This window comes from Neltuma alba, unplaced genomic scaffold (genome assembly GCF_004799145.2).
Source record: "Neltuma alba isolate B1F8T4 unplaced genomic scaffold, ASM479914v2 tig00003970_pilon, whole genome shotgun sequence".
NCBI lineage: Eukaryota > Viridiplantae > Streptophyta > Magnoliopsida > Fabales > Fabaceae > Neltuma > Neltuma alba.
In genome coordinates, this window is record NW_021633501.1 from 1 (window position 1) to 14814 (window position 14814).

The following is a 14814-nucleotide window of genomic DNA, read 5'->3' on the forward strand; positions in this document are numbered from 1 at the left end:
ACTTCAAACTGAAAGAGAAAATAAGATAACAAACTATGAGTTCTCTTTAATAAACAACCTCGATCCCCCGCGTGGGTCATTGAATATATTGAACCTGGGATGTTTGGTTACGTAAATTGAGACAAGTCTTTTTTTACGTATATGTTTTGTACATAATAAAATCACTTTTAAAATTATGATTTGTTTTCCATCCAAATACTCTCTTTATGACTTTTAGTCTTAGATTTTCATACTACATTTAGGTGTTACTCCCTCCGGTCATTAATATAGAACTTAATTGTAGAGTTGAATTTGATCCTAAATATTATACCTATTTCTTTATATTTATTAATTTCTCTTAAATTATCCTTATAAGAAAAAGGATATTAAGAAAGATGATTATGATATTTTGAAAAAAATATGTCATATGTTTTATAATTAACTAACGTACTTAACTTTTTAAATCTAATCAAATTAGTTAAATCTATCTCCGGTCCTTATTATAATATTTATTTGATTTTTATTTTGATTCTAATATAAATTTTAATTCGCTTTTTCTCTCATATTTAACTATTTTTTCAAAATAGTCATTGTAATAATAATAGTTATAGTCAACACACTAGATTAATAATGATATTTTAGAAAAAATAACACTTATTTATTACAAATAATTAACTTAATTAATGTTTTTAATTTATTTAAATTAGTCAATCAATTTTTATCTTAAAAACTAGAGGTAGTACTCCTCTGGTCCTTAATATAGGACCCAATTCTTAAGTTGGTTTTGGTCCTAAATATAAGACCCATTTATCATATTTATCAATTTTTTTCTAAATTACCCCTATGAATACTCCCTCAACCATAATCAAGTAGAAGAGAAGATAGGGTATTAAAAAAGATAATTATGATATTTTAGGAAAAACATGTCATATTTTTTATAATTAACTAACTTACCTTACTTCCTTAATCTAATCAAATTAGTTAAATGGGTCTTACATTAAAGATTGGAGGAGTAGATCTTATATGAAGAGCAGAAGAAGTATTACGTAATTTGTAATAGGCATGTGTGAACAAGAAATTTCTCTCTCCCCCTAGGGTGAGCTTTCTCTCTCCCTCTCTCTCTAGACTTTTCTCTAGCGGTGAGAGCCTCGTTTCCTTGCTGTGGGCGAGCTTCTGTCAAGGCGTCTCCGTCCCTAACAGTTTCTGTCGGCTGAGGGAATAGTCGGTTTTGTCTTCTCCTTTTATGTTGTTTGGGTTTCAACAGTGGTGTGTTTTGGCTCTACAGTAATAAATATTTCTATGCAAATCGCTTTCGGTACCTTTTGTTTTGATGGTAGCTTGAAGGTTGATAGATCAAATCTTGAACTGGCAGCTTGGATTTGCGTTTTGGGGGAAAAGGATTTGTCGACGACCCTCTTTGTGTTTGTTGTTTGTTCTATCTCTCAGAGGTTGTTCTCGGTTTTGCTTGGTGGTGGCCAATCCAAGGTGTCGGTGATGGATGTATGTTTCATCAAGTGGTGCTGCTCAATGTTTGGCCGACGATGAGTTCTCTTCCTTCCCATTGCTGTTTTGGTGGTTTGGAGTCCTGTGGGTTCTTGTTGATTCTATGGGTTCTCCCATTTTGCTTCTTCGACCATGCTTGGTTGGTCTTTAGCCTACAAGAGGGTTGGTTCCTTTGGAATTGGTTTGTTCGAACCCCCAACCCTTATTTTGGCATTGATGCCGGTGATAGCGTTTTCTTCCCTTGCAGACTCTGACAACCAGACGGTGGGGTTTGACAGCAAACTTGGCGGTGGTGGCTCCCTTAGTTTCAATGCTAGGTTTAGGGTTTATGTGTTTGGGCTGCTAGGTTTCGACCCTTTTTGTCGAACCCCTTTTATTGGGCTTTGTATTTTTCTACTTTATATCTATAAAAATTTAACTATCTTACTAACGGGGTTAGTCTAAGTGTTAAGCGGTTTGGTATTGCTTAAGTGAAGTCTCGAGTTTATGCCTTAGCATATGCAGAATTCTCGTTGGGAGACTCACCCACTACAACCAGGTATACAACGCGAGTCGAATCCAGATATGGTAAGAGCAAAACTCTGGTAAACTGGGGGGCAACCAAAAAAAATTTAACTATCTTTGGTCAAAAAAAAAGAAATGGGTATGTTGGTATATAATTGTGATGTGATGTGCTCAATCACATACAGAATGTTTTGCCTTAGCAATCCGGCCCACGTACGATAATGACTGAAACCACCAGGTACGAAAAAGGGATGAACCATGCACGGGAATGGTAATTAATATTTAGAAGTTGTTTTCGATTTTTTCTTTAATTTTTATTTTGTCTTTATTTGATTACTCATATCAACATCATTACATTTATAATCAATGTAAATTGTTTCAAATAGTAATTCTTTTTCTTGTTTTTTTAACACCCTCTATTCCATTAATAAGGATAATTTGGGGAAAAAAAGGTTACATTTTTTGCATGTTTATTGTCTCTCACTAAGTTTCTAATTAACTTTGATTCAGTTGAAGGAACTGAGGATATTTCAAATCTATGCCTCCCCTTTCCGTATAATTGTTTAGCCCTGATATTAAGGTTTTAATTAACATAAAATATTATTATCAAGTCAAATCAAAGCATATACAATAATTATATCATGAACAGAATTTTTGGTCGAAAAACATATTATGAACAGAAAGTAGGGCACATCATGGATGTTCACGTCAACCTTATGTTGGACCAACACGTTATTCCTCACAAAACGCACTCAAATAAAAGTGATAACACTAGTCACCCAAAAAATGATCACACTGATCTTCTCTTTGATATGTTTTCTAACCGCTCTCTTCACATAACAACCTTTTTATTTTATTTTAAACTTTTCCTTTTCATAGTGTTATGTTCATTGATTGCTTTATTGACAAGGAATTATTCTGCGTCAACTAGTCAACTATATTATGAAGTGTTTAAGGCTTATAATTCATGCTCCTTCTGAGAAGTAAACTAATATACATTCAAGTCTTGATTCATTCAGAGCAAGGCAAGTTTTGTGAGAGAGTGATAATGTATTGGAACAGTCTAAGAATGCTTCAAACCATATTCTTGGCGTGGCTTTTGCAGGTAGGGATTCTGCACACCAATGAAAGCAAGAGTTGCATAGAGAGAGAAACCTTTGACTGTTGCAACTGGTGGGGTATTCACTGCAGCAACCGAACAGGCCATGTTGTGAAGCTGGATCTTTATGCTCATGACTATGATAAACCTTTGAGAGGTCAAATTAGTTCTTCTATGGTGGAACTGCCAGAGTTGAATTATTTAGATTTCAATTGGAATGATTTTCATCAAAGTCCAATTCCAGAGTTTCTTGGTTCTCTTACCAATTTAAGAACTCTTAACCTGAGCTATGCTTACTTTGGTGGGAAAATTCCTGATCAATTAGGACAACTCTCAAGCCTCCAGAATCTTGATCTCCATTTCAACTACCTTGTAGGTGAAATCCCTTGGCAATTGGGAAATCTTTCTAATTTGCTGCTACTCAGTCTCTATCACAACCATCTAGGGGGCATAATTCCTCACCAACTTGGTAATCTTTCAAGATTAGAGATTCTTGTTCTTTCTTCAAATGACAATCTCTTAATTGATGCTGGCAATATTTTATGGATTTCTCGCCTTTCTTCTTTGACTTCGCTTGAACTAGATGATGTGTCAAATCTTAGAGAGTCCAGAAATTGGTTGCACATGGTTGGTCTGCTACCAAATCTACAAACTCTAACTCTAAGAAATTGTAGTCTTTCAAATAGAGATCTTCTTTTTGAGCATCCCTCTGTATTGAATTTTTTTATTCCCTAACTAAGCTTGATCTATCTCAAAATAAGTTCACATCATCCATATTTCTTTGGTTGTTCCATTTAAACTATAGTCTTACCTTCTTGGATCTCGGGGAAAACTTCTTAGATGGTTCGATTCCATATGATCTTGGAAAAACAATGAATTCTCTTCAATACTTGACACTCGCTAAAAATCACCTAAATGGAACACTGCCAAAAACAATTGCAAATATGTTAGAATTGCAATATTTTAATGTTTTTGGGAACTCCTTGGATGGTGAGATTACAAATTTGGGCCCCTTTGCGAATCTCACAAATTTGGCAACGTTGTAGTTATCCCAGAACTCCTTTACTCTAAACTTCAATGACAGTTGGATTCCTCATTTTCAACTGCAAGCACTGGGGATGCAATCTTGCATGCTGGGTCCTTCTTTTCCAAAATGGCTTCAAACACAAAAGGCCATATCCTTTCTTGATGTTTCTGATGCCGGCATATCAGACACAGCAACAATGGCCTCTTTTCTTTGCTCTGCCCAGAAAAGTCTAAGCTTTTTGAACATGTCAGGCAAGCACTTCAAAGGACAACTTCCAGATTGTTGGAATGGCTTAAATTTGATGAGAATCATTGATTTTAGCAATAACGAATTCTCTGGAAACATTCCAGCCTCTATGGGTTTCTTAGTCTTGGTCCGCCACTTAATTTTACGCAATAATCACTTCACAGGCCAACTCCCATCCTTGAAGAATTGCATCGACTTGGTGATGTTGGATGTGGGGAGAAATGAATTAGGAGGACCCATACCTTCATGGATATCAGGATCTAACTTTCCTAAGTTGCAAGTTCTCAGCTTGACAAAGAACAACTTTCATGGAAGTTTTCCATCCCATCTTTGTCATTTGTCAACCATTCAAGTCTTAGATCTTTCAAGGAATAACTTGTCTGGACATATACCCGAATGCCTCCAGAACTTCGTTATGATGACTCATGAACCTAGCATCTACGATGCCTTTGACCGATTCTTTATCTTTAAGAATAATTCCCCTTATGAGGTAATTGAATATGACTTTTATCCCACAGTGAGATGGAAGGGGAAAGAATTGTCATTCAAGGACAACAAAAGACTTTTGAGGTTGATTGACCTATCTGAAAATCAACTATCTGACAAGATTCCAGAAGAAATTGGGAGCCTCTCAGAACTAGTTTCTTTAGATTTATCAAATAACAATCTAAGTGGTGAAATCCCTTGGGAGCTGGGAAAGTTTCATGCCCTTGATTTTCTTGATTTATCAACAAATCGTTTGTCTGGAAAAATCCCTTCAAGTCTGTCTCAAATTGATAGGCTCGCTGTTTTGAACTTATCCCATAATAATTTATCTGGAAAAATCCCATCAGGGACTCAACTCCAAGGCTTCGATGCATTTGTGTAAGAGGGAAATTCTTATCTCTGTGGGAGTCCACTTGAAAGGCTTTGTCCTGATGAAAACAGAAAACCAGAAGGCTCATGTACAATTGAGAAGATGATGATTCAATTTTTAGCCAAGGCTGCTACATAAGTATGGGTTTGGGATTTGCTACTGGATTTTGGGCCGTCTTTGGCCCATTGCTTCTCTTCCCCACTTGGAGACATGCTTACTTCATCTTCCTGTATAATCTATACGACAAGATCTTTGTGCTCACAGTAACCAACACATCAAGATGCCGCAGGTTCTTTGAAAAGTAAGTAATAATCTTCTTTCTTTCACTTTCCTTTTCAACAAAATTGGGAAACAAAAATAGATCAATTGATCCAAAGTAATTTCTTACTTGTCACGAAAAAGCATACATAAAACCATTTGGATGAGTCTCGAACTTCTCTGATCAGTTTAATTATTCATTCATGAAACTTTCACGGTGACTTGGTTTTGAATGCTGTGGATTATAAGCAGGGTGACGAGAGGTGCCCGATCCATGGAAGCTGAAAGATCATGAGAGAGGCAGTTTGGGCAGAAGCAAATACATGTGGAATAGGTTTCTGTTAGCCACCGTCAAAATAAAGCATCCATGTCACGTGTGCTTTTGTTAATTAATTACTCTTGTCAATTTCGTCCTGTTTAACCTTGTTGTTACTTAGGAATATTCTCAATTAGACTTGTCTAACTTATCGTTTCATCTATAATGTGTCGAATGAAAAATATTGAGCTGGTAAAAAAGGAATGAAAAATACTGATACAGAACCATTGTTTTTAAAATGCTTTTTTTGGCCCTAATTAACCATGAAATGAAACCCGTCTTTTTGCTAATATGTACAAAACTCACCCTACGCCGGCCATATTTAGTCCATAAAATAAATAAATAGAAACCAAAATACGTCATAATTGTTTTCTTCGAAAAGTATGACAAGATTTTCAGCAAGAATTACAAACAAAAAGTAGAATTTCCTGTTAAGGTTATGAGAAATAAGCTTTTATTATAAACTATTAATCAAATTTTGGCACTCACATTATATGTTTAAAAAATGAATAAAAATTTATTAGTTGCCAAATCATATCTTATACTTGCACTTATTCCTTTTCTACTTTTCATATAATGGATACCAATAAAATCACCTTAAGTGAAAAAAAGAATTGCAACCAAAAGAAACTGGAATTTTCGTAAGCTAAAAAATTTAGATAAAAATAAAACGCCAAAATGTACAAAATTCTCCTAAACTTTGCATCAATGGCATGAAACCTTCCTGACATTTAAAATTTAAATTAAAAATTCTAATATTTCATGTTTTCACAAAATTGAATCCTTTAGCTAAACAGTTTTTCCCATCATCGCATTTTTATAGTCATCGGCGTCATCTGCGCGCTGATCATTAGTTCTCTAATTTGCTGACAATTTTCTGGTGAAGCCACCGGATAATATGACAATTACCCAAACAACCAAGGAATATAGTCATTTCCCAACAATTTTCTTCATCTTTTATTGAATCCTCGTCCATCTGGGGGAAAATCTTGTATAATTTTACTTAAAAATTATGTCCATACTTTTCTCTGACAAAAAAAAAGGTCCATACTTTTCATGGAATCGAAATTTTTGGTTTTGAGGAAAAAAAAGAAAATTACTAAAATAACGAAACTAATTTTCAGTGTTTTGAAAAAAAATTTATTTTTATTTTTATTTTTTGATACAATTTTAATTTTAATTTTCATTTCAGAGCAAGAGTTGTTGAATATGAGAAGCCCAAGCAGTAAATAACTTTCACATTCATCATCATATTGGGTTCAGTAAGGGGCCCATGATAACAGCCTTTTGGGTGTTGGGCCTGAATAGCCATTTTCTTTGCAATATTTGACATTTCGAATAGGAACAGTTTTTTTAAAAGAAAAATAAAAATGAATGAGTTGCAAAATCGACTAATTTGAAATTTTGAAATTAAATGAATTTACAGTATTACCTTCTTTTTTTATTTTATTTTTTATGCCTTCAAATCACTCTTGCCAGCAGGTGGGGTTCCGGCACTGGTGCCAAAGTTCAAGTGACTGCTGGTTACTGATGAACGGTGATCCAGTGCTGGGCAACTATTTTTTGAGAATTTTTTTCCAAATTTTTATAACTTGATTAACAACACTTAAAATTATATTCACAATTTCATTAACACTATTAATCATGTATCTTTCATGTAAAACTGCAATTTTGTGAACAATTTTAATATTATGAACAACTCTTATAATGATACTCACAACTCTATTAACATTATTAACCACTTTATATGATGGTTTTTTATTAATTTACAATACGTGTTAAATTAATAATATTAATTTAAAATAGGTTTTTTTTAATTCGTGCTTTAATTATCTTAAATTTCTATGGGTCAATCCAATCTATGAAGTCTTCTCACGCGTTCATCCCTGTCATAGACTTGAAGCTAAGTCTAACCCCAAATACACGACTCGATCGGCTTCAACTCTCAAATATTCATCACGATATGTACTCTTATTCCATGTACATGCCATCATCATTGTTGACTTATTGATGGGTTTCCATATCCATAGTTGTTCGATGTATCATAATTAATTTCATTTTGCAAACCCCGTCAATTTAACGGAGTCCACAAGTATATACTATTGAGGGCAGACTTCTAGAAGATATCAAATCTTGCTATTAGTTTTAGTAGTTAGGAAGCATGCCACACACAACACGCTGCCTATGCTGCTTTAATTGTGAAGAAAGAAATGATTATAAATTGAAGTTTCCCATAATGTAGGAGCAATATCCAAAGAGTGACCATGCATTCAGATAGTCTAAATTAGGAGTAGGAAGCATGCCACATATAAATTAAAGCTGTTTCAAGCCCCGCATGCTTACTTTGGTGGGAAAATCCTTATCAATTAGGAGAACTGTGGAGGCTACAGAATCTTCATCTCCAATTGAACTACTTTGAAGGAGAAATTATATTCCTTGGCAATGGGGAAATTTTTCTAACTTGCTGCAACTCACTTTGCATCATAACCATCTAGGGGGTATAATTCCTTGCCAATTTGGTAATCTTTCAAGATTAGAGGCTCTTTAGCTTGGTGAAAATGACAAACTCTAATTGATATTGATAACATTTCATGGATTTCTTTTCTTTCTTCTTTTACTGACCTTGAATAAGATGATGTCTCAAATAAGAGAGAATCCAAAAATTGGTTGTTTATGCTTGGTCAGCCATCAAATCTACAAGCTATATCTTTTAAGAATAGTGTCTTTAGACACGACTCGAACCATATTTTTTGTTACTTAGAGGTATTGCCAACAGCAATCACTTCAAAGGATAACTTCTTGATTGTTGGGATCGCTTAAAATCAATAAGAATCATTGATGAAGGGAGCCCGATTGATCATTTGAAGCTGGAAGATCATGATGAGGAAAGCTGTTTGTAGTAGAAGCAAAGACACATGTGGAATGGGTTTCTGTTAGCTACCATCAAAATAAAGCTTCCCTATTTTGTTCCCTACTGTGATATTCTCAGTTAGACTTGTCAAACTTAATCTTTTCATCCATATATGTGTGGAACAAAAATGACAGGTACTAAAATCAAATGTTGGATCAATGACGTCGTTAGGTCATTAATAAATTTTTCTTGAAAATGCAAATATAGCTATTCATACTATTGCAAACAAAAAATTTCAATTACAGATTGAGAGTTATAGTTGAAACTTAAATCAATGTCTTATTTGTTAGTGAGATCCTTCAATTTTACAATTATTTGAATCGATATTTAAACTTATTTTTATTAAAATCTATCTAAAACTTTAATGATACTATCTCCGTTCCTAAATATAAGAGCTAGTTGACTAATTTGAGTAAATTAAGAAAATAAGTTAAATTAGTTATTTATGATAAAGAGATGTTATCTTTCTTAAAATATTTTTACTAATCAAATTTATTAGTTAGAACTATTATTATCAGAAAGACTATATTGAAAAAAAATGAATAAATATGAAAGATAAAATGGATTATGATCTTATATTTAAGACCAAAATAAAAGTTAAACGAGATTTTATATTAAGAACTAGAAGTAATATTAATTTGTTCCTATAAATCTAACCGTCATTCTCGCGCATGTTTTCAGAAAAAAAAAATAACGATAATAAGTTGCGGATTTTTTTTCCCTTTGGTTTTCCCCCGTTTTTGACATCAATATTATCAATAGGCTGGGGAATGAGGATTCGAATTACGTAATACGCGGTACAGGCCCCATGAATGTTCTACAGATTAAACGGAATTTCCATTGAAAATTCACGAGAGCACCCGCAAAAGAACATTAATTAGGCCCAAAATATGATGGCATGGGCTAGAAGCCCAAATGTTATGGGCTTGATCTAGACCCATTCCCTCCCTCCAGCTTACGGCTTTAGCAAACAGAATTGGAGAACATTGCCCCCAAAAGAAATTGGACTCAGCATCGAATCAAAAAAGAAAAAAAAATAGAGGCTCCCAATTTTGACGGCCTAACCGAGGAACTTTCATGAGCGTACTCTTCATCTTCACAGTCACTTCCACTGATAAACTACGTATAATCTTTTTATTCTAATCATAAAATTCTTTTAAATCGGTGAATGCACTTTGTATTCAAATTTGGACAGCTATATTATATATACCTCTTGTTTACCTTCATACATAATCTCACTAATAAATAAAACTCTTATCTTATTACATGCATAATCAAACGATAATAAGCCAACATTTGCCAAAAAGATAAACAAGCCACCACAGAAATCATCATTAACTTATTGACTTGTTTTTTATATCCATAATTTACTCGATATATCATTAATTTTCATTATACTACTTTCGGTTCTAATTATAAGATCACATTTGTAGATTATAAACAAGATAATCAGGACTGGAGGTAGTATTTTGCAAACTGTGTCGATTTGACCGAATCTACGCTTATGAAATTCACTCGCAACCTGGAGCGCAGCTTCTCTTTCAGTCTGGCTTTGGAAATTAATAATCCTTTCGCAATACGCATCCTTATACATCTTTGTATGGGTCCAGTGGCTTTGAAAAAATTATTTTACGAGTACTTTTGAAGGCAGACTTTTGGAAGATAGAGCCTTGCAATTAATTAGAAAGCTTGAAATTATGGGAGTGAAAGAAAGCAATTTTAGCGGGTGTTTGGATGAAAATCAAATTATGGTTTCAAAAATGATTTTACGGTTTACGAGATAAATATGTGGAGGAGTTTATTTTGATTTGCGGAAAAATACTTCTAAGAAGTATTTTTCAGGATATCCAAACACTCCCTTAGAAAAAGATGCTACATGCATGCCGCCTAAGACACGCTATACTGTTTAATTTTTGACGAAAGAAATTATTATAAATTGAAGGTTCTTGGACAAATCCCAAAGAGTGACCATGTGTTGGATCAGTCTAAGGGGGTGTTTGGCAAAAAAGCCAAACCATGGTTTGGTTTGCCAAACCTTGGTTTGGCAAAAAATTTGCCAAACACCCCCATTTTTTGTAAAACCGAGGTTTTGGGCAAAACCAAGGTTTTGCCAACAAAACCTCGGTTTCCAGATAAGCTAGCGGGGGTTCAATTATTGGCTCTCCCCAACAATTCAGCTCCCGTGGTTTCTAGACTCTCCCCAACAATCTCCCGAGGCTCAACGGTCAGCTCCACGGTGAAGAAAACAAGCACGCGGGGTTCCTTCAGCTCACGGTCAAGACCCATTGTTCGGCCTCTTCTCTCCCATTCCGTCGGCCCTTCTCCCACTGCTCTGAAGATCTCCCTTCTCCTGTGCCGTCGCCCCTGCTGAAGAAATCGGTTCTCCTGTGCCGTCGCCTCTTCATCCCATCGGTGAGATCGTGAACCGCTGAGGAATTTTCAGTGCCGACGAGGTGTTTCTCGGCCTCCGAGAAGAAGATCGTGTATTGGGTTGCCTGATCCAAGCCTTCCATTTCCGGTATCGTCGCTGGTCAGTTCATCTGAAGTCAGTTGATTCTTCCACCGTCGCCCCTTCCGAAGCTCTGGTCGCCGTGTCTTCTTCCGTCGGTCAGATCCAACTCCTTCCGGTAAGCTGTCTTCTTCCGTCGGTCATTGTGGCTGGAGATCTGGTGCATTAGAAATTCTGTGTCCCGTCAATTTTTTCCCCGAAACAGAGGTTCCGTCAACGTCATTTTTTTCTTCCGAATCAGATGTTGGTTTCACCGGTTGCCTATGCTATGCTCACTTGTAGAGGCTGATTTTGTTTGATGGTAATCATGTGTGTGTGTATACGATGGCTGGTTGTGCTTCGTGTGTGTGTATGAGAGACAGAGCATTTGGTGGGTGTTGATCAAAATTTCCGTTTGGTCGATTTTATTTCGGAGACAGGACGGCCGAATTTTTTTCTTTTATGCTTGATGGTTGCTTTTGCAGTGTTATATGTATGGGATTTTGTTGGTTGTAGCCAAATTGGGTCAGTTAACCGAAATGATGCTGGGAAAAAAAAATAATTATTAATGTATATGTATACCGTTGGATTATAGATAAATACTATCCTGTTATATCATATCTCCTGAACTGAATGGTATGTTTTTTGGGTTAAATTTGTGATAACTGAACTGTTGTAATTGGTTTATAGCATAATGAATAAAAAAAATAGCAAAGCTTCGTGGGATATAAGAGCCACAAAGGTCTTTATTGACCTGTGTATTGAAGAAGTTGAAAAGGGGGAAGAAGAGGAACTAGCATGACAAAGCTTGCTTGGACAAGTATTGAGGAGAACTTTGCTGCAAAGACTGGGAGAGTTTATACGAAAATCCAATTAAAGAACAAATATGATACCTTGCGAAAGGAGTGGCAGTTATGGGATAGGCTGCTCCGTGAGACAGGTTTAGGGTGGGATGCCGAAAGGAATACTGTTAGTGCCCCTGATGATTGGTGGGAGAAGAAAATAGTGGTAATCATTTAATTTTATTTGAGCTTGTATTTTCTCTCATGTTAACGTTTTTTGTATAATGTATAATATTTTTGGTGTTGAATGCGCAGGAAGTTCCAGGCTATGAGAAATTTAGAGAAAGAGGGCTTCAATTTCGGGCTGAATTGACTCAACTCTTTGGGTCTGTAGCTGCCACTGGACCACAGTCATGGGCACCTTCTTCCATGACACTTCCAAGCGAAGGAGTTCCTGAAAATGATATGGAAGAAGGATCTGGAGATAGTGATGAAATTTTGGGGGCACCAACTGGCATAAGCGGGGAGTTTAATTCAGTCACATTCAATGACAATAGTGGAGGAAGTGGAGGCAACACTGGAATGAGACAGGAAAACATTCGTGGGGGCAGAAGCACAGGTGGCAATCGACCTAGTAGCTCATTAGGAGTTAGAAAAAAGGGTGAATCCATGAAGAAGAAATCTACTACCACTATGAAAATAGCGGATGCACTAAGCAGGATAGCTCAGGCAAATGAAAATGATTCTCAGCGTGAACATGAAGAGATTTCAGAAGCACGTGCTAGGAAGCTAGAAGAAGAAGCACGTGCTTATGAGACGTCAATTGCCGGAGTCATGGAGCACCTTAATGAAGTTGATGAAGTTACTGATGATCCTGATCTGTTTTCCCGGTGCACAACACTCCTCATGGACAAGCCAGCTGCAAGGGAGATGTATGTGGCTCTGAAGAACAGGAGGGAAAAACTCCTGCTCTTCTTGAAGCATGCAACCAAGGATTGAGACTTCATTTGTGTTGCTTATTATAGTGTTTGACTACTTTTTGTGTTAATTAGAAGATGACTGTGATAATTTATGTATATTTTTAGGAATTATGTAACCAGCACTATTGTATTATGTGACTTCTAAATTTCTGTAGGAATTAAAAACTTATTTTCTTGTTAAATGTTTAGTAATTTCATATCCGGGTTTCTAAATTTTATGTCTATGTGCACAGGACAAGACAAAAAATGGCTGATGAAATTAAAATTGCGGAAAAGTATCGTAAACGACGGAACAAACGAGTTAATCAAGTTGCAGTAGCGGTTGGTGGATACGTTTCTCTTCATTTGTGTAAAGAGCCCCAGCATACAAGTATTTATACAGGCAAGGTATGGGTAAGGGATGTTTTACAAGGCCATTCCAATCGTTGTTATAACATGTTTAGAATGGAAAGGGAAGTATTCTTTAGTCTTTGCACAGAATTGCAACAACACGGTCTAACGGAAACTAGAAATGTTGGGATACATGAAATGGTTGCAATGTTTTTAAATACCGTTGGCCATGCGCTTAGTAGTAGGATGCAGCAAGAAAGATTCCAACATTCAGGGGAGACAATTAGTAGACATTTCCATAATGTCTTATTGGCATGTTGTAGACTTGCTATGTCCAATATCAAACCAAAAGATCCAACATTTCAGCATTTGCATACAAAAATACGGCCCGGTGGTCGATACTGGCCCTTTTTCAAACATGCTATTGGAGCAATTGATGGAACACATATTTCATGCATTGTTGATGCAACTGAGCAAACAAAATTTATTAACCGAAAAGGAAGAGTGACGCAAAATGTAATGGCGGTTTGTGATTGGGACATGTGCTTCACTTTTGTATTGGCTGGATGGGAAGGTAGTGCGCATGATGCTCGTATATTTGACCACGCCCTCACAACTCCTTCCATGAACTTCCCTCATCCGCCTCAAGGTATATTTTAAATTGCTACAATTTATTTATGCTTAACTGTTAGAAAACAAAGTTTATTAACACCAATCATATATTTCATGTAGGCAAATATTATTTGGTCGATGCTGGCTACCCGACACCCATGGGATATCTTGGTCCCTACAGACGTGAACGCTACCATCTCCCTGATTTTCGAAGGTCATCTGCATTTGAAAATAACAATGAGGCGTTCAATTATTTGCACTCAAGTCTACGGAGCACTATTGAAAGAACTTTTGGAGTTTGGAAGAGTAAGTTTGCAATTTTAGGAAACATGCCGAGCTATGACTTTCCAACACAGGTTCAAATTGTTTGTGCAACGATGGCCATACATAACTTCATTAGATCAACATCCATTTCTGATCCTGGTTTCATTCAGTTTGAACCAGAAGGTTCTTATGCAGAAGAAAATAATGATGATGATGGAGTTGGGTCTTCACATATACCTTCATCAATAGAATCTTCATCTCACATGGCTCGACTTCGTGACTCCATAAGAGATCAAATTGTTCACTATATACAAGAATAGCCATGTCTTTCTTATTTCCTTTTTTCTTTTCAGATAATGTAATGTGTTGTTAAAAAAAAACTACTTGGACAAATATATTTCGTTGCAACCTTTATTATTAAGACAATTAATATGAATTTTTTTTTGTGCTTATTTAATTTTGTGAGAAAAAAAATTATGGGATTTCATCTTTAAGAAATAATAATATTTTTTTTGGCAAAATAAATCATTTTCCTCAAAACATATTTAATTATATTATTAATATATATACACATTAATTTTTTACTATTTATATTATTTATGTCTTATTTATTCTGTTGCCAAAATATATATTATTAACAAATTTATTACTTCAAATAA

General features: G+C 35.5%; 1 protein-coding gene across 1 annotated transcript; it reads left to right on the top strand.

Annotated features, from left to right (window-relative positions):
• The first annotated feature begins 11985 nt into the window (after positions 1 to 11985).
• LOC114743189 (uncharacterized) lies at positions 11986 to 12968 on the top strand. The gene is made up of 2 exons (XM_028931380.1): positions 11986 to 12195; positions 12285 to 12968. Exons 1-2 carry the CDS (start codon positions 11986 to 11988, stop codon positions 12966 to 12968), a joined length of 894 nt encoding a protein of 297 aa, XP_028787213.1.
• Positions 12969 to 14814: the final 1846 nt, after the last annotated feature.

Coding starts and splice junctions, on each gene's coding strand:
- LOC114743189 (XM_028931380.1), top strand. CDS start 11,986: ATGACAAAGCTTGCTTGGACAAGTATTGAGGAGAACTTTGCTGCAAAG. Junction 12,196..12,284: donor GGTGGGAGAAGAAAATAGTG/GTAATCATTTAA, acceptor TTGAATGCGCAG/GAAGTTCCAGGCTATGAGAA.